This window comes from Dysidea avara, chromosome 6 (genome assembly GCF_963678975.1).
Source record: "Dysidea avara chromosome 6, odDysAvar1.4, whole genome shotgun sequence".
Classification (NCBI taxonomy): domain Eukaryota; kingdom Metazoa; phylum Porifera; class Demospongiae; order Dictyoceratida; family Dysideidae; genus Dysidea; species Dysidea avara.
In genome coordinates this window covers 24,817,453-24,838,619 of record NC_089277.1, presented here as the reverse complement: position 1 = coordinate 24,838,619, position 21,167 = coordinate 24,817,453, and the positions used below count along the sequence as shown (strand labels likewise).

General features: G+C 37.7%; 2 protein-coding genes across 2 annotated transcripts; both read left to right on the top strand.

Moving 5' to 3' along the window:
- Positions 1–46: 46 nt before the first annotated feature.
- LOC136257856 (uncharacterized) lies at positions 47–1,194 on the top strand. The gene has a single exon (XM_066051178.1). It carries the CDS (start codon positions 81–83, stop codon positions 999–1,001), a length of 921 nt encoding a protein of 306 aa, XP_065907250.1. The 5' UTR covers positions 47–80; the 3' UTR covers positions 1,002–1,194.
- Positions 1,195–5,515: 4,321 nt separating this feature from the next.
- On the top strand, positions 5,516–17,876 carry LOC136257458 (uncharacterized). Its single transcript, XM_066050679.1, has 2 exons — positions 5,516–5,718; positions 16,607–17,876. The coding sequence occupies exon 2, from the start codon at positions 16,760–16,762 to the stop codon at positions 17,678–17,680; it is 921 nt and encodes a 306-aa protein (XP_065906751.1). The 5' UTR covers positions 5,516–5,718; positions 16,607–16,759; the 3' UTR covers positions 17,681–17,876.
- The last annotated feature ends 3,291 nt before the right edge of the window (positions 17,877–21,167 follow it).

Below are 21,167 nucleotides of genomic sequence, written 5' to 3'. Positions count from 1 at the left end.
TGACATCACATGAACTGGATTCACTATAAATAGGATGGCATAAGGCAATGTATTCAGTTCTTCAGAGTGAAAACTGAAAAATGACTACTGCAAGTCTATTGCTGTATACTATCCTATTGATGGCTGTAGGCTATGGTCAACTAGTAGAGTCTCAAAGTAATCTAGAGGCTATACTGATCTTTGCTGGTAGACTAGGAGTAGACTATTCTAATCCTGGAAAGTCATGTAGAGACATCTATGAATACAACATGGCTAGTCGTGGACGATCAGGATATTATTGGATTAAGACAGATCAAGTGTACAAAGTCTACTGTGACATGGAGCTGAGTTGTGGTGGAATCAGAGGAGGATGGATGAGGATAGCCAACTTAGATACCAGCCAAGGAGATAACTGTCCCAATGGTTGGAGTTTAAGAACAACCCCACAACCACTATGTAGAGGATCTGGCAATAAATCTGGATGTTATTCTACATTCTTTCCCAACAATAGGACAGAATACACTTCCATTTGTGGAAAGCTACGTGGATACCAGCAGGGTTCTCCTTCAGCTTTTATTAAAATTCGACATGATCCATCCATTAATGGGCCATATCTTGATGGCGTATCCATTACTGTTGGTGGTGATGAAGAGCGTAAACATGTATGGAGCTATGCTGCAGGATTTACCAAAACATATAACGATGATCCTTATAAAACTAACTGTCCGTGTGCAAAATTTCCTGGTGATGACCCTCCAATATTTGTTAAGGACCACTACTACTGCGAATCTGGTGCCTCATCATACAGGCCTGGGCTAACTCAATTTTTTGGATCAGACCCTCTTTGGGATGGCAAAGGCTGCACACATGGTGACAACTGCTGTTCTACACTTGGAGCACCCTGGTTCCACCGTCAGTTCACACAAGCTGAGAAAGGACCTATTGAAGTGAGGATATGTCGTGATGAAGGATATGATAATGAAGCCATTCTCGTAGAACAAGTGGAACTGTATGTTCAGTGATTATCTGCACTGAGGACATTATCTTTACTTTGGCTTCTCAACATATATAAACTGGATACATACAAATGTGCATCCTTACAATTGTTAGCTAATGTTTTGAATGTGTATATATATCACATGCACATTAGTTCACACGAAATCTTTGTACACAATTGCAAACATGTAAAATGATAAAAAGTTACTTATGGTTTGACTCTGACAAACATATTGTATGCATGACAACTATAGTATACAATCACTTAAGTACTTAACTACAAACCATGGTTATACTTCTAGGACTTCTGTATCACTATTCTGTTTGCCTGCATGTGCTCAGTCACTCATGGCAGAATTATACGTATGGTAATCTGCTTAATGAGTTTAACTTAATTGTTTTGCAGCAAATTGCCAGCAATGAGGTATCAATATTGATAGAACCTCCAAGTATATTTCCAAGTCTTCGATACAGACAAGAACAAGTGATTTATGAGGCTTTAAAAATATCCCATACATTTACTATGGTGTGCAAACATGTTTACAATGTGCTTGTTGCAGTGCAAAACCACTGGGAGTGAACATGTGTTCACCTCTTTGATATTGCTATATTTGGTGGGGGGCTTAGGTGAATGTTTACTGACTATAGAGTGTGCATTAAGTATGTATGTAATTGTAATTAATGAACTAGTAGAACTCTCCTTATGCAGCTACATAAACTAGTGGAACTCTCTTTATCCCACTACATTTCCAATAACAACAGATCAGGTACACGAGGAAATGAAAATTCTTTCCTAGATCAATAACTTTGTGGAACAATTTGCCAATTACCAATGATTGCACACTAACTGAGTTTGAATGCATTTTCTGACCATATTTTATGAACAGTAACTACTAACCTTAAGATACCATATTTATACTCAAATTTTTGTGAGTTTTACAATTATATATGTAATATTTACACAGGGAATCTACTCAGTAAAACTGATTTTCAGTGGAGTCCTGCACATAATTAAACATACAAAATATTATACACAAAATACTGTTGGAAAAAGATTAAACAGTCACAATTACGTGGCAATATACCATGACTTGAAAGTTCAGCTGATTTATTAAGTATTTTACTGTCTAATTCTTTGGTAGTAATATGAACAGGACTAGACATATTTTCCTGTCTCTGTCGTGCATAGGTTTTTCATGCTCAATGACCTTGGCCAAATGAGGATCAATATTACCAACCTTCTTTATAATGATGTCCCATGTCAAGTTTGGATTATGATGGTATAAATGATGGATTACGTCAATACACCTTACACTGGCATCCTTGTTTTTATTTTCTACTGGCAGCTTTACTCATTGTCTCTGAATGCATCACATACTATCCATGCATCAGGTCTCTCCATAGTCACATACAAAGTCCAGCCATCCTAGGCCACTTTCAGTGAAACATTCTGCATCCACACAGCCAGGGAAAATAATCACTACTGTTTGTCAGTTTCATCACTACACTTCATCCCTGATGACCTAACATAATACATACATACTGTTTGTATGGGCTATCTACACATTGACAAGCACTCAACTTAAAAATGTTTCCAGTACTCTCCAAAAAAATGTTCATCAGGATTCTTTTTCCTTCACTCCTTCTGCATCATGCATCCTCTCCAACTCATCAGCACCCTTGTCCCCACAATTCGTCAATGACTCCATCATAATCCTCTCCATCTTCCTCTGCTTTCTATACATCACACAACATTATACAACCACCATTGAATGTAATACGTACTATAGTTGAAGCATCTCTATGCAATGAGAGAGAACCTGGCAATTGCAAAGATTCATTACCCAAAGCAGTACCCAGATGGCACTCACCCTAGGCCTGGCTGGATAATCTTGCTTGAATTGTTTAATAGCTTCAGTAACCTAAACTTTGCAGCATAACTTCTAATTTTAGCTCTCCTCATCCATAACTTTTATTAATATACAATCCCCTCTTGCTGGTTTCAATTCAATTCTACATTAATAGCTCCTTCTCAACTGAACAGATAGTAGCCTTGGACAGATGGTAGCTTCCAAATTGAAATGCTTTTTGATAAGGTACTGTTGAATATCCACAGTGTTGGGAGTAACGCGCTACTTATGTAACGCGTTACGTAATATTATTACTTTTGTGGTAACAAAGTAATATAACGAAATATGCTATAAAAACAGGTAATATAACGCAAGCTACTTTACTTACAAATGTAACGCGTTACCTAAGTAATATAGTTACTGTAACGAGTCTAATATTACGTAATATTATTACTACAAGTAACGAAGTTACTAATCTCGTTAGTTTTCCTCTGAGTAATGCCTAGCCACAGCGAAGTAACGAGGCCTACTGAATGAAGCTTATTCACCAGCTTCTTACTTATAACCAAAATTTGCATATTGTCCAACAGCGCAATCACGTCACGTGATAAGGTGGTAGTTTCACACGTGACAGCTTAAGGCTGTGGACACAAAGTAATATAATATGTAATATTATTACAGTTACTTTATTTTATGGGTAATATGTAACTGTAACTAAATAGTTCAGTTGCAAGTAATATGTAATATGTAACTAGTTACTTTTACAAAGTAACTTGCCCAACACTGTATATACATACATACACACACACACACACACACACACACACACACACACACACACACACACACACACACACACACACACACACACACACACACACACACACACACACACACACACACACACACACACACACACACACATACATACATTCATACATATATACATAACTACATATACGCACATATGTACATACATGCATGCTAACACATAATCTGGAAAACATACTACGTATTTGCTGAGCAGATAGGAGCGATTAAAGATTCTGACCTTCTTAGCTTCTTCCTCAGCAGTTTCCCATTCAACTTTACATCGCACTGCCTCGTAGTTTGGTGGTAGTTTCATTCTTTTGTCCTCCTCGACTTCTGCTTGGTGATTTAATTTCTTAGCTTCCTCCTGTAGTTATACAATAGACATACTGTTGTAAAAAAGATATTGCATATATGTAGCTACGCATATCAACAGTGTAGTATTCATTGAAAAAGAATCTGAGAGAAAAAAACTTTTTATTCGTTTTTAACTTTTTCTAAGCTCAAAACACACTAATGCACAGTATGACAGTACTGGGGTTTGTGCTTCTCACAAAGAAGTAAATATTGACCATAAACCATGCAGTTTCACAATACCTTCATGGCACCTTTGCAATATTGGGTAGATAGAATCAAGCCAAAATGCTTCTGATAAGTTATGGAAAAAACTTATTAAATGCAACTTTCTACCCACTGAATAACTGCCTGCTTCCTGCCTGATGCCTTCAGACAAGCATAACTCAATAACAACTAAGGCTATGGGAGTGATTTTTTCACTGTTAGATGTTGTTTACCTCGACAGGGACCTTTTGGCATATCACAGTACATTACATACAATGCACACATCATGGTCCTTCTTTGTGTCCCACTTCTTCTCAATGACAGTTCAAGGTGTCGATTCATGGTAGCACATAATGGCTTCCCTGTGTTCAAAACCAGGGATGTGCCCACAGTGATCGGCAGTGGTCGGTACTGATCACCATTCAAATAAAATAGCCACCACTATCACTCAATGACCACTACAGATTCACCTTTGACATACAAAGTTAAGGTCCCACACTACTTTTCTCGACCCAACTCTGTCTCTTGTAGCCACTACTACTCTAACCCTGGACACATCACTGTGTTTATAGCAGAAAGTTCTTGTATTTTCTGTAATGAGTGGATTAATTTTAGAGGCACTTCTCGTAGTGTTCTTCATTTGCTACTTAGATAAGGGCTGAACATTGCTGAAAACAAAGTGTATTGGCCACTTGGCACTTTTCAGTTATCAATTGTTGGGGGTGTGTGTTCAGATAAGTCTGGTGCCATTCATTCTTTTAATGTGGTATGCATGCGTTCACCAGTCATAATAATGTTACAAAAAAGCAAACAAACAAGCGCTAGAAATTTTAAGTTTGATTAGGGAACATAGTGAAACACAGGAGGTCACCTACACCTGAAGGTACTAGTGGAGATTTCATCAGTTACGGGTATAGACCGAAGCAGGGATTAAATGGGCACTACTAGTATCTCCAGATCTCCCTTGTTTCATTACTTTTTTCCAATGATTTGTAATAAACTTTTTAATTTTGTACAAATAGAGCAACAACAACAACAACAGCATTTGAAGTGATATGCAAATACATACACTGTATGTCACTTGCTGGGACTAGGCTGTTCTGTTTACACACACTAAAAAAATTCATTGGAATAACCTTTGTCCTGTTAACAGCAGAGAAGCCCTTTAAGAATGTACAAATAAGGTACATTGAAGGCCATTCAATATACAGTATTAATATAACTTAATATTGATATTTTACCATATTAGGTTTCAATAAGAACAACAATGTTCCTATATAAAAGCCGCTACTCAATACATGCACTTGTCATAATTGTGAAGGTGTTAGTAATGAAGTTTAGTACAGTACATATTAGTATAGTGTTATCAGTGGTGTGTATGGGAGTAGTGTTTGTTGGTGGATGGTACTTGCAGTCTTCACTAACGGAGGAACAATATCATAATATGGAACAGGTTGACCAGCTCAACAAGATCACTGATCTAAACAATATCATTGAAAACTTGCTGAATGAAGTTGGAGAGGTTTGTACATATATGTACGTATATGTAAAACACATTAACATTTTACAGTACGGTACTTATTGTGTTGATAATCAGTAGCTGTTCTTGCATAGGTGTACTAAAATACTTTAACAGCAATCAAACATTACATCACATCACAGCTACCATATTCTATACTGCATGCAACGCAGATAGGACATGTTGTACTCCAATCCAATAAATGCCTGGCAAGTAACAAACTTGTAGTTAGACACATCATTTGTACAGGTTTCAGTGGTGCCATGGTTATACAGGAAGTCGGTGGTTGCATCATGGACTATGTACAGTACCTTTGTGACCACATAAGAATAAACTGGGAATTGTCCATAATATTTGGACCATATGTCTCCAGGCTACTTTGATTGCTGCTAATTTGTACATATTATTAGCCCACTCTTTGCTAGCTAGAAGGTTTAACCTAGAGGCCTATGATCCTTTTGAGTAGAGAAGTAATTGCAGATATTCCACATGGCAGGATCTAGAAAGTGATGCAAAAATAATGTAGCAGAATCATCACCACAGAGAAGCAAGATGCCACAAGTGTGCAAGTCTGTTGTAAATAGGCAGACATAGAAAAAACCGGCAAGAAATTCTCTTTGAAAGTTGAGAATGGCTTGCTTAGCACTTGCTACAGCAGGTGTCATTGTTATGTGCAATCAAGTTGATCATGTTGAAATGCCGGGTACCTATTTAAGTACACAATGATAAGTGTGCATCTCCCACAGTTGCACGACGTGTGGAGCCATAAGCACATATATTTATGCAGAGATATTCATTAGCCATTATACAGTAAAGAGTGTGCATCAATCAACCAGTCAGTGTGTAACTCAGTCAGTCAGTAAATTTCACCAAATAAATCTCATTGAAAGCTTTTTACCAGACTTTTTATCTGCATTCGCACACTATCAGTAGTCTTTTGTTAGCAATAAATGTAGTGTTGCCACGGTTACGACATAGCCAATCAGTTATATCAATGGTTGTGCAATAGTGGTGCTGCTTAGTATAATGATGTGGGGGAGGCCAGACATATGGTATTTGGCAATTAAGTTATGTATTGGTGGTGAACAGCCAACCTCAAAGTAAACTGGGAAGTTTTAAGGTTTCTATGTAGTGCCAGCCACTTGTCTCTACTGCAAAGCAGTAGCAAAATGCATTTAAAACCTGATAAACAAGAATAGCTTATGCTTGTGGTATACATTCAACTTAAATTTAATCTTACAATGAAGAGTATGTATATGTTTGCCTTGCAAACGTTACAGTTAGTTCTATATCATGATATATGTTCATATCATGACATAAACCTTGGTGATATATGATATAAAGTTTTTCTATATTGTGGCAGCACTAAATAAATGTCAGGCCTCTCTGAGGAAGCTTTTGGGCTTGACTAACACAGCCAAGTCGTTGGGATGATATGAGCTGGTGCTTGGTTGATATTTTTGGCGGAAAATGCAACTCACACTATTAAATTTTAGTACTACCACATTAAAACGATTAAAAACACATACATATGTATGCACAGGAGTGCGCAGAAGTTTACGGATAGTAAATTAAGTTACGGTTTGAGTTCCTGTCACTGTGCTCAAGATTTCGTCCGAATTTTGTGGAGATTCTACTTCGTAGCCACAAGAGAGACCTTACATACTGCCTACAAAACTGTAGCGAAGGGCGGTGTTATGAAGCAGCGGTTCCAGGTACGATTCGCCTTCGTCAGAAATTGGTATATTGGTGTCGCGTGGTGTGCAAGAGAAAAATAAAGACCAACAAGTGGCTACCATAGTCCAAGATAGAACGATGAAGCTAGAGGAAGTTAGTTCTTCACCATAGTGACCGTTGGGAGTGATTGCTGGAGCGAAAATAGTCACGTACTATTCTTGACATTTGTTAAACTATCGTATTCAACTACTTGTAGTGTTATTGTGTAAAGGATTAACAGTTTTTTTGTAAGGTTTAGGTAGTTTTAAGTGCTGTATTGGTGTGTTTTGTATCAATATTTCCTTATTTGGCTCTTTGTTCCATCGGTAAACAATGCCATTCACGGTTATTATGATGTCACGGAAGAGACTGAGTGGCTCCGCAACAGGGTGATAAGTTAGTTATCACGGGGTGATAACTAATATATCGTACAGTAGCAGCGCCGCTCTGTCTAGCTGTATGGTAGTTAAAACCCAGCGCGGCGCTTTGATACTCCCATGCACTGGGGTTTAATATTCTATAGCCACAATGAACTGGATGCATGCTTGCAAAAAGTACAAACATCAAGATATGCTTATAGAGCTGTTACCTAAAGGAAACAATCAAACAGTTACTAATGAAATCATTCTCACATTCAGTTTCAGAGAAGTAAATTTAAAAAACTTCCTGGGCTATAGCCATAGCATTGCCTGCAGACTCCCTTATACGTTTGCATGCTTCCGAGTGTTTGGGCTGTAAGGTATATAGTTACTTTACCTCTACATACTTAGTATTATTATACATAGTATTATTTAGTTAGGCCCTGGCATTAAAATAATTTATATGTCCCTGAATGTGCACCCCGGTGCTTCCTTTGTTAGTGATACGCACATAGGAGTCAATTACTTGAAAAGTATTATTATTATTTGTTGTATTGTGCAGACCTCAAGAAGAGTGTGGTGCACAAAAATGTGTGCATAAATAAAAGTTATTTTAGGCACTGCTGTAAAATGAGGTAGCTGTTGGATCTAGTTGCAATAAATTAAATATAGCTAATTTCACCATGCAGTGAATCAAGAGAATATATGAAGGGAAAGAAGATATGACTGGAAACATTAGCTTTGAATAATGTTTAATGCAGTACAAAATATGCGTGGTTTGACACCATGCATATGGCTGATCTCAAGTCATTATCACTGACACACCAGACCCACAGACCCAGACTGTAATCTCCATGCACAAGAGTCGATCGGCATGTGGTTCACAGCTAACTTAGAACTGAAACAGATAAAGGGAATCTGATTGTTTAATTAAAACAAAGCATTGTGATGGCTGGAGATGGTGTTGACTAAAGCTCTAGTGTTGACGCAATGTGATTGCTTCCCAGTGTTCTGAATGTCAAAGTGTGAAGAAATTCAACCAAGCATATACTAGCTACACTGACAAGAGCATTTCATAAAACAACAATCTGAATTTTGTAAAACTGTACAAGGCTATACACCTGTACATATTATTATGTATAGCCCCCGTACAGTTTTACATAATTCACATTGATGTTTAGGTAGCTATCTATGTTAACTAGTACTGAGCTAGCTGCATAAGAGCTACAGTTTTGCATAGCAACTATGCACAATTAGTCTACAGTATGACACAAAAATATTAATGATATCATTCTCATTATGTAATATTTTGTCATCAAAGGAAGCTTGCACAATCAAGATTTCTTAAGAAACAAGTTACAGTATGTAGTGTAACTATTAACTGAAATCATTTCACTTTAAGATAGCTGACCACACAATTATTATCATCTATATGGCATACTGTATGTGCAGTATCTAAACCAAAACAGCTAAGCTGTAAAAAAAGAGTGCGGCCCCCCAAAAGGTCAAGGTGAAAAATGATGTGAAATCCAAGGTGGCGGCCAAGAAATGGCTGTGACGGTAGGTTAATGGCAAAAATTTTAATTATGACAATTCAGGAGAATTTGCGTTGCTTCCTCCACTAGGATTCGGCACCAAATTCACCTGAATTGTTGTTATTAAAATTACCTACCATCACAGCCATGTCTTGGTCGCCACCTTGGATTTCACATCTTTTTTCACCTTGGCCTTTTTGGGGGCTGCACTCTTTTTTTACAGCTTAGCTGTTTTGGTTTAGATGTATATATACATGTAGATACAGTACAGAGTACTGTAATACAAGATTAGCAGTAGAGAATGTATTCCAAGTTGTAGCGGTAGTAGCCACACGTGCAGCAGCACACTTATATATCAGTAGTGTTGTAATGTGGGATAATGGGTGCATGTGTGAGGAGGAGACATGCATGTCTTCTGCCAGAATTAAAGCACAGGCAATATGAATTACTACTAAGATTAGCCTCTAGCTACTGTACTTACCTACTACACATCATTGTTCACACGTAGCGATGCAGTGATGTAGTGTCATAGCCACCAACAATGATGATAGTGTAATATGCACTCAGTTGTGTATGTAATTCTTTACATTGATCACCATAATTATGTATGTGGTACATGAATTATTAATTTGTAATAATAAACTTCATCAAATAATATGGTTGCTAGACTTGAGCTTAAAATATTTGTCTACATCCTGGTACTACCATTACTCTATTTTTTCTGAATGGAGCATAGCTAAATTTTATTGCCTTGTATTATTATGAACAGATGAAGATATCAAGCTAGTTTAGTTCTCTGAAATTTTATAAGTACCCTCAGACACCTGCATCTGAGATAACGCTATGATAAGAAGCTCCTTCACTGCTCCTGTGCATCTTAAAGCCAATGATTTTTCAAGTAACCATACCAACTTCTGAAAATGTAGAGATTTAATTTTCTTATCTCATACCCACATATAAATTCATACAGTATCAAGGAAACTTGTGCATGTGGTGTATACTTTTTCTTGGAATGTACATGTAGCAATGACCAAAGACTCTTGGATCACCAATCAGTTCATGCAACAGTGGCTATGTGGTCAAATTGATTTACCCACTAACTTGTTGTGTCAACAGGGAAAAAGGAAGTAGCAATAAATTATTGCACTTAGAGATAACAACAAGAAAAGGAAATAGCAATTATTATTGCTACTTCCTTTTTCCTTGCTGACACAGTAAGTTGGTGGGTATCAATGTAATCTCAGAAAATACCCTCTCTTTTGTTGGTGATCATGATATAAATAAGTTAAGTAAAATTTAATCTGCATGTTGTGTAATCAGTGATAAGACAAAATAATAAACAGAACAGCATCAACCAGGCAAAGTGGCTAGTCTGCTAGTCTGCTACACTGTTAAGAGAATAATCCCTCTCTTATGCTGTAGCACTGAGAAGACTTGATATGTAATTAGGACATGGAAACATGATACACGTACCAACCATGCCTACTGCAGGCTAGTAGTTTATATGATATTGAAGCTGGTAGTCTGCCACCACCTAGCTGCCCCTTCAGGGTCTGGTTGAAATTCTGGTCCTATATTAGTTCAAAGAAAATTGATGATAGCCCTGTAATTATTATTGTATTTCCAATTGCAAGGTGATTTGTATTTTGATGTGTGGCTTAATGTCATTGACATGCATGCAGTAATTGGCTAGCAAGGAAAGTTTCTGTACTAAAACCAATAATTGGATCTGCATTACACCAGACCCTTTATAAAAGGGGCAGGCATGCCAGTCTATAGCCATAAAGGTGCATTATGTTAATAGTAATAATAATCTAATCCAAAACAGCCAAGCTGTAAAAAAGTGTGCGGCCCTCAGAAAGGATATGGTGAAAAAAGATGTGAAATCCAAGGTGGCGGCCAAGAAATGGCTGTGATGGTAGGTTAATGGTAAAAATATTAATAATGACAATTCAGGTAAATTTTGTGAAGCGGCACAAAAATTCACCTGAATTGTCGTTATTAAAATTTTTACCATTAACCTACCATCACAGCCATTTCTTGGCCGCCACCTTGGATTTCACATCTTTTTTCACCATAGCCTTTCTGAGGGCCGCACACTTTTTTTACAGCTTGGCTGTTTTGGATTAGATTTCATTTCTTTTTGTATTTGTATACCCCAAAGCCAGCCTATGGCCAGCTTTGGGACTTTTTAAACCTATGTTTTTTTTTCTTTACTACAGGACGAAGAATAGATGAAGTAGATGTACGTACTTTAAATATTTTATCAGTAGATGTACAATTATATATATAATACATATGTGACCGGATTTGCAAAAAGGGGCCTTCCACACATCCAATTTGCCAACTTTGACAATTGATAACTTCAGATTGGAAAGAGCTATTGCCTTGAAATTTGGGCAGTGATGATTTCTTTGCAGCTGAACTCTCTACATGATGGTTTCTTTGTAGCTGAACTCTCTACAAGGTAGCTGATCTCTTTACAAGGAGATTTGTTTGTAGCTGAACTCTCTACAAGGTAACTTCTTCTAGCTGATCTCTCTACAGGGTGATTTGTTCATAGCTGAATTCTGTACAGGTGATTTGTTTGCAGCTGAGCTCTTTACAAAATGGTTTCTTTGTAGCTGAACTCTCTACAAAGTAACTTCTTCTAACTGATCTTTCTACAGGGTGATTTGTTTGTAGCTGAACTATCTACAAGGTAATTTCTTCTAGCTGATCTCTCTACAGGGTGATTTGTTTGTAGCTGAATTCTGTACAGGTGATTTGTTTGCAGCTGAGCTCTTTACAGAATGGTTTCTTTGTAGCTGAACTCTATACAAGGTAACTTTTCTAGCTGATGTCTCTACAAGGTGGCTAGTTTGTAGCTGAACTCTCTACATGGTGGTTTCTTTGTAACTGAACTTTCTACAAGGTGACTTCTTCTAGCTGATCTTTCAATAGGGTGATTTGTTTGTAGCTTCACTCTCTACAAGGTAACTTCTTCTAGCTGATCTCTCTACAGGGAGATTTGTTTGTAGCTGAACTCTCTACAGGTGATTTGTTTGTAGCTGAATTCTGTACAGGTGATTTGTTTGCAGCTGAGCTCTTTACAGAATGGTTTCTTTGTAGCTGAACTCTCTAAAAGGTAACTTCTTCTAACTGATCTTTCTACAGGGTGATTTGTTTGTAGCTGAACTATCTACAAGGTAACATCTTCTAGCTGATCACTGTACAGGGTGGTTTGTTTGAAGCTGAATTCTGTACAGGTGATTTGTTTGCAGCTGAGCTCTTTACAGAATGGTTTCTTTGTAGCTGAACTTTCTACAAGGTAATTTCTTCTAGCTGATCTCTCTACAGGGAGATTTGTTTGTAGCTGAACTCTCTACAAGGTAACTTTTCTAGCTGATGTCTCTACAAGGTGGCTAGTTTGTAGCTGAACTCTCTACATGGTGGTTTCTTTGTAACTGAACTTTCTACAAGGTGACTTCTTCTATCTGATTTTTCAATAGGATGATTTGTTTGTAGCTTCACTCTCTACAAGGTAACTTCTTCTAGCTGATCTCTCTACAGGGAGATTTGTTTGAAGCTGAACTTTCTAAATGATGGTTTCTTTGTAGCTGAACTCTCTACAAGGTAATGTCTTCTAGCTGATCTCTCTACAGGGAGATTTGTTTGTAGCCGAACTATCTACAAGGTAACTTCTTCTAGCTGATCTCTCTACAGGGAGATTTGTTTGTAGCTGAACTCTCTACAGGTGATTTGTTTGAAGCTGAACTTTCTAAATGATGGTTTCTTTGTAGCTGAACTTTCTACAAGGTAATTTCTTCTAGCTGATCTCTCTACAGGGAGATTTGTTTGTAGCTGAACTATCTACAAGGCAACTTCTTCTAGCTGATCTCTCTACAGGATGATTTGTTCGTAGCTGAATTCTGTATAGGTGATTTGTTTGCAGCTGAGCTCTTTACAGAATGGTTTCTTTGTAGCTGAACTCTCTAAAAGGTAACTTCTTATAACTGATCTTTCTACAGGGCAATTTGTTTCTGGCAGAATTTTCTACAGGGTGATTTCTTTGCAGCTGAACTTTCTACATGGTGGTTTCTTTGTAGCTGAACTCTCTACAAGGTAATTTCTTCTAGCTGATCTCTCTACAGGGAGATCTGTTTGTAGCTGAACTATCTACAAGGTAACTTCTTCTAACTGATCTTTCTACAGGGCAATTTGCTTGTGGCAGAATTTTATACAGGGTGATTTCTTTGCAGCTGAACTCTCTACATGGTGGTTTCTTTGTAGCTGAACTCTCTACAAAGTAATTTCTTCTAGCTGATCTCTCTACAGGGTGATTTGTTTGTAGCTGAATTCTGTACAGGTGATTTGTTTGCAGCTGAGCTCTTTACAGAATGGTTTCTTTGTAGCTGAACTCTCTACAAGGTAACTTCTTCTAACTGATCTTTCTACAGGGCACTTTGTTCGTGGCAGAATTTTATACATGGTGATTTCTTTGCAGCTGAACTCTCTACATGGTGGTTTCTTTATAGCTGAACTCTCTACAAGGTAACTTCTTCTAGCTGATCTCTCTACAGGGTGATTTGTTTGTAGCTGAACGATCTACAAGGTAACTTCTTCTAGCTGATCTCTCTACAGGGTGATTTGTTTGTAGCTGAATTCTGTACAGGTGATTTGTTTGCAGCTGAGCTCTTTACAAAATGGTTTCTTTGTAGCTGAACTCTCTACAAGGTAACTTCTTCTAGCTGATGTCTCTACAAGGTGACTAGTTTGTAGCTGAACTCTCTACATGGTGGTTTCTTTGTAACTGAACTTTCTACAAGGTGACTTCTTCTAGCTGATCTTTCTACAGGGTGATTTGTTTGTAGCTGAACTCTCTACAAGGTAACTTCTTCTAGCTGATCTCTCTACAGGGAGATTTGTTTGTAGCTAAACTCTCTACAGGTGATTTGTTTGAAGCTGAACTCTCTAAATGATGGTTTCTTTGTAGCTGAACTCTCTACAAGTAAACTTCTTCTAGCTGATCTCTCTACAGGGTGATTTGCTTGTAGCTGAACTATCTACAAGATAACTTCGTCTAGCTGATCTCTCTACATGGTGATTTGTTTGTAGCTGAATTCTGTATAGGTGATTTGTTTGCAGCTGAGCTCTTTAAATAATGGTTTCTTTGTAGCTGAACTCTCTCAAGGTAACTTCTTCTAGCTGATGTCTTTACAGGGTCACTAGTTTGTAGCTGAATTCTCTACATGGTGGTTTCTTTGTAACTGAACTCTCTACAAGGTAACTTTTTCTAGCTCATCTTTCTACAGGGTGATTTATTTGTAGCTGAATTCTGTACAGGTGATTTGTTTGCAGCTGAGCTCTTTAAAGAATGGTTTCTTTGTAGCTGAACTCTCTACAAGGAAACTTCTTCTAGCTGATCTCTCTATACAGGGAGATTTGTTTGTAGCTGAACTCTCTACATGATGGTTTCTTTGTAGCTGAACTCTCTACAAGGTAACTTCTTCTAGCTAATCTCTCTACAGGGAGATTTGTTTGTAGCTGAACTCTCTACATCATGGTTTCTTTGTAGCTGAACTCTCTGCAAGGTAACTTCTTCTATTGATCTCTCCACAGGGCGATTTGTTTGTAGCTGAACTCTCTACATGGTGGTTTCTTTGTAGCTGAATTCTACAAGGTGATCCCTTTCCATAGTTGCATGAACTCCCTACAAGGTAACTTCTTCTAGCTGATCTCTCTACAGGGTGACTTGTGTGTAGCTGATCTCTATACAGGTTTCTTGTTTCTAGCTGATCTCTTGGATTCTTTTCAGGGTGACTGCTCTATTAGGATGACTGCTCTATTAGAGTATCTCGATCTCGCACTTGCTGCACCAAGTTGGATTTCGTGTTATAACTCCGTGGCTTTAAGTCTGATTCTTCTACACCATTGATGAGCCTTTCTAAGATGATTATTCCATCTGTACAACGATTTTCAAAGCATTACCCCAAGCGGTTTATCTGGTAGGCGTGGCAAGTAGTCGTTTTTTTATTAGCTGATCTCGATTGCGTAATTGTTACACACTGTTGGTTTTTTCGTTGTATCTTCCTGTTTTTTAGCTCGATTTCTTTCAAACCACAAAAGGTTTGAGGTTCAATAGTTAACCTATTCACCCACCGATTTTCAGCTTCTTCCCATACGCGGTTTACCCTGTAGGCGTGACAACATATTGGTGTTATTTTTCGTGAATAATCGCTCATAACTCTGCCTGTTTATCGTATTCCAGCCAAAGTTGGTACCGAGATGCGCCTTTATATCCCCCTTCTGTGTGCCAAATTTCAAGGCAATCGGATATGGCGTTCGCGTTTTATAGCAGTTTTTGTAAGTGTGCGACAAGAAAAAGAAAAATAAGAAGAAGAAGAAGCCAAGAAAAAACGAAGAAACTGAGCCAATTTTTGAAGTCGCATATCTCGGGAACGCGCGAAGTGATTTCGCTCAAATTTGGAATGTGGAGTGCTGCAGTTGGAGGGAATGTCCACAGCAAAAATCGTCTTGTTTCATCAAGGAAGCACAGAGCTACGGAGGTGCGAAAATTGCGTTTTCTTTCTTCCTGTCAATATACTCACGGGTGTTACGCGCCGGCTTCTTGGGCCGCACGACACACTACCAGCGGCGGAGGAAGTAGTTGATATGAGGGGGGGCTCCGCTGAGCTGACCCAGACTTATTTCTATAGTTTGGTAAGGTGAGACCAAAAAAAAAAAAAAAGGTCACAACCAACTGACAAGAGCTTTCCACCTCACCAGCTACCATTTCTAGCTGATAAACTACATAAAAATCCTTACATAGCTCGTTACACACTGACTACTTTATTAGAGTGACTGCTCTATTAGAGTATCTCGATCTTTATCACGGCATTCTGAGGGGGGGCTAAGCCCCCCCTCAGCAGACCGAGGGGGGGCTTTAGCCCCCTAGCCCCCCCCTTTCCGCCGCCTATGCACACTACCGTGTGTCTTGATAATACAATCAATAATATATTTAAGTGCAGTTGCTTGTCATTATTATACAGACTAGATACATATATACAATGAAGATAATATTATTTTGATGTGCCCAGTAAGTGTTCTAAATTAACACTTTTAGTACAGTTCCACTTACTAATCATGTTCAGATATCATTTATGCCTACATGCATAACTTAATCTTATGTCAATTTGTTAAATTTTAAATCACCTGTTATTATTGTTAGCATGTAACCTTTAATATTACTAGTAGTCTTCTCAAGTGTGTACTGTATGTTAGTAATGTTATACTTGACAGAATTAGATCATTTCTTAGCACTGACCCCACTTACACTGTTCAATGAGGAAACGGATCCAGGATACATTAATTATGACATCAGATGAACTGGATTCACTATAAATAGGATGGCATAAAGTAGTGTATTCAGTTCTTCAGAGTGAAAACTGGAAAATGACTACTGCAAGTCTATTGCTGTATGCTATCGTACTGATAGCTGTAGGCTATGGTCAGCTAGTACAGTCCCAAAGTAATCTAGAGGCCATACTGATCTTTGCTGGTAGACTAGGAGTAGACTATTCTAATCCTGGAAAGTCATGTAGAGACATCTATGAATACAACATGGCTAGTCGCGGGCGATCAGGATATTATTGGATAGAAACAGATCAAGTGTACAAAGTCTACTGTGACATGGAGCTGAACTGTGGTGGAATCAGAGGAGGATGGATGAGGATAGCCAACTTAGATACCAGCCAAGGAGATAACTGTCCCAATGGTTGGAGTTTGAGAACAACTCCACAACCATTATGTAGAGGATCTGGCAATAAATCTGGATGTTATTCTACATTCTTTCCCAACAACAGGACAGAATACACTTCTATATGTGGAAAGCTACGTGGATACCAGCAGGGTTCACCTTCAGCTTTTATTAAAATTCGACATGATCCATCCATTAATGGGCCATATCTTGATGGCATATCCATTACTGTTGGTGATGAGGAGGGGCGTAAACATGTATGGAGCTATGCTGCAGGATTTACTAAAACTTATAACGATGATCCTTATAAAACTAACTGTCCGTGTGCAAAATTTCCTGGTGATGACCCTCCAATATTTGTTAAGGACCATTACTACTGTGAATCTGGTGCCTCATCATACAGGCCTGGGCTAACTCATTTTTTTGGATCAGACCCTCTTTGGGATGGCAAAGGCTGCACACATGGTGACAACTGCTGTTCTACACTTGGAGCACCCTGGTTCCACCGTCAGTTCACACAAGCTGAGAAAGGACCTATTGAAGTGAGGATATGCCGTGATGAAGGATATGATAATGAAGCCATTCTCATAGAACAAGTGGAACTGTATGTTCAGTGATTATCTGTGCACTGAGGACATTATCTTTACTTTGGCTTCTCAATAGTATAAACTGGATACATACATAATGTGCATCCTTACAATTGTTAGCTAATGTTTTGAATGTGTATATATATCACATATACATTAGTTCACACAAAATCTTTGTACACAAACACAATTCAGGTAAAATGATAAAAAGTTACTTATGGTTTGACTCTGACGAACATATTGTATGCATGACAACTATAGTATATAATCACTTAAGTACTTAACTACAAACCATGGTTAAACTTCTAGGACTTCTGTATCACTATTCTGTTTGCCTGCATGTGCTCAATCACAATTACACGTATGGGGTAATCTGCTTAATGAGTTTAACTTAATCGTTTTGCAGCAAATTGTCAGCAATGAGGTATATATCAATATAGATAGAGCCTCCAAGTATATTTCCAAGTCTTTGATACAGACAAGAACAAGTGATTTATGAGGCTTTAAAAATATCCCATACATTTAGTATGACGTGCAAACATGTTTAGAACATGGAAACATACTTGTTGCAGTGCAAAACCATTGAGAGTGAACATGTGTTCACCTCTTTGATATTGCTATGTTTGGTGGGAGAATCTACAGTGTAGTGGGGTAGAATTTTTCATTTCCTCGTGTACCTGATCTGTTGTTGTTGGAAATGTAGCTGGATAAGGAGAGTTCCACTTGTTTATTAATACAATTACATACATACTCGATGCACACTCTTTAGTCAGTACGCATTCACCTGATCGTGAGCCCTACAAATTTAACTTCTTTCCGAGATCAATAACTTTGTGGAACAAATTGCCAATTGCACACTAATTGAGTTTGTATACATTTTCTGACCATATTTTATGAACAGTAATTATTAATCGTAAGATATTGTATTTATACTCAAATTTTGTGAGTTTTAATTATATATTGTAATATTTACATAGGATATCTACTCAGTAAAACTGATTTTCAGTGGAGTCCTACACATAATTGTAACATACAAAATATTATACACAAAATATTGTTGGTAAAAGGTTAAACAGTCATAATTACATGGCAATATACCATTACTTGAAAGTTCAGCTGATTATTAAGTATTTTACTGTCTAATTCTTTGGTAGTAACATGAACAGGACTAGACATATTTTCCTGTCTCTGTCCTGCATAGGTCTTTCATGCTCAATGACCTTGGCCAAATGAGGATCAATATTACCAACCTTCTTTATAATGATGTCCCATGTCAAGTTTGGATTATGATGGTATAAATGATGGATTACATCAATACACCTTACACTGGCATCCTCGTTTTTATTTTCTATTGGCAGCTTTACTCACTGCCTCTGAATGCATGCATCACACAGTACAATACATGCATCAGGTCTCTCCATAATCACATAGAAAGTCCAGCCATCCTAGGCCACTTTCAGTGAAACATTCTGCATCCACACAACCGGGCAAAGCAATCACTACTGTTTGTCAGTTTCATCCCTACACTTCATCCCTGATGACCTAACATAATATTTAAATATACATACATACAGTATGTATGTAGCCATGTACACGTTGGCAAGCACTCAACTTAAAAACGTTTCCAGTACTCTCTGAGAAACCTTCATCAGAATTCTTTTTCCTTCACTCCTTCTGCATCCTCTCCAACTCATTAGCACCCTTGTCCCCACAATTTGTCGATGACTCCATCATAATCCTCTCCATCTTCCTCTGCTTTCTATGGATCACACAACATTATACAACCACCATTGAATGTAATACGTACTGTAGTTTTAGCATATCTAAGCAGTGAGAGAGAGCCTGGCAATTTTGAAGATTCATTAATAGGCACCAGCCTATTATGCTTTTAATTTTGCCTATTATGCTATGCTGCAGTGCTCAAAAGTTTTGCCAATTATGCTCATAATTATGCTCAAAATTTTTGCTACAGTTCCAATGTTTTGTTACTTTCTATGGATAGTAATAAACTTTGACTTATGAACAACTGGTTAAATGTAGAAAGTACTTGTTGTGCATTAAGAATTTGGCTGTATTGTAAACTATAATAGCAGTTGTGTTAGATAACTACTTAATTCCATATGAGTAAGGTAACCTTTTTCTGTGGCATGCAGTTTTGCTTACAGTATATATGACAATTATTCTGCCTATTATGCTAGCATTATGCTTGATGTTTTCAGGCACCGATTATGTTCAAAATTATGCTGGCATAATAGGCTGGTGCCTAATCATTAACTAAAGCAGTACCCAGATGGCGCTCACCCTGGCTGGATAATCTTTCTCAAATTCTTTAATAGCTTCAGTAACCCAAACTTTGCAGCATAACCTCTAATTTTAGCTCTTTCCTCATCCGTAACTTTTATTAACGTACGATCCCCTCTTGCTGGTTGCTTCGATACTACATTAATAGCTCCTTCTCAACTGAACAGATAGTAGCCTTGGACAGATGGTAGTTTCCAGATTGAAATGCTTTTTCATAAAGTACTGTTGAATATCCATCCTTTTTGGTAGAGAAAATGTGGTGTAGTTGCAGTACCAGTAATCTACATTTTACAGGGTCACGTGACCTTAGCAAATTTTCATTTGTGAAGTGTGAAAATTGTCGATCTATGTGTTTATCTCCTGGTTTTAAAATGTTTAACTTCGGTTTCCCCACCATGTGTATATAATATCATTTAGTAGTTAAAAGTACATAGATACGTATAATATTTACTTTGTATTTTATGTGGGCACTAGAGGATCCACAAGATAAAACTGAGACACCTATAACTGCATAATCTAGACACTTCACAAAAATTTAATATCCATTGCTTGACTTGGAGAAACAGGAAATCTTTCTTAGGACTCTTTGGTCACCATAACAAACCAATCCCCAGTTATATGTACAAGAACAATTATTATAATATGCTCCCTTGAAACCTCATATTTGATACCAGACTAGTCACTCCTAGCTCCCAAAGAAATCGTTTCTCCCATCAACGTGACTATGCCTCAGTCAGTACCTCCATCAACCAGTGCATGGACTACTGAGTACAGCCAGCTGTCATACATCTCTATTGGCCACTATAGCTATAGCCCACATAAACCATTTATATGCATGTGCATCTGTTGATATGACATAGTCTATAGTATATTATAATTGCAGTTGGTATGTTCACTTTCATCTACAATCCTCAAACTTGTGACTATTTGTATTATTTTCATGCCGTAGCTACTTATACTCTGTATAATTATAATGTTATGTTCTTTGATTTCTTTGTCTGCATTCTTCATAAGTGCAACTAATTTCATTATTTTCATCTACCAAAGAACAGGTTGGTTGATGGCTTGGTTTACTCTGCTCTTCATTATTATCCTTTCTGCCATGAGGCAACTTCATTTCCCTGTTCTGATCAACGACCATTAGGTTCAGCCATTGGTGATGATGCACCAGAATTCCAGAAAGTCACTACACTAGAGTGCTGCCTCATTGACAACT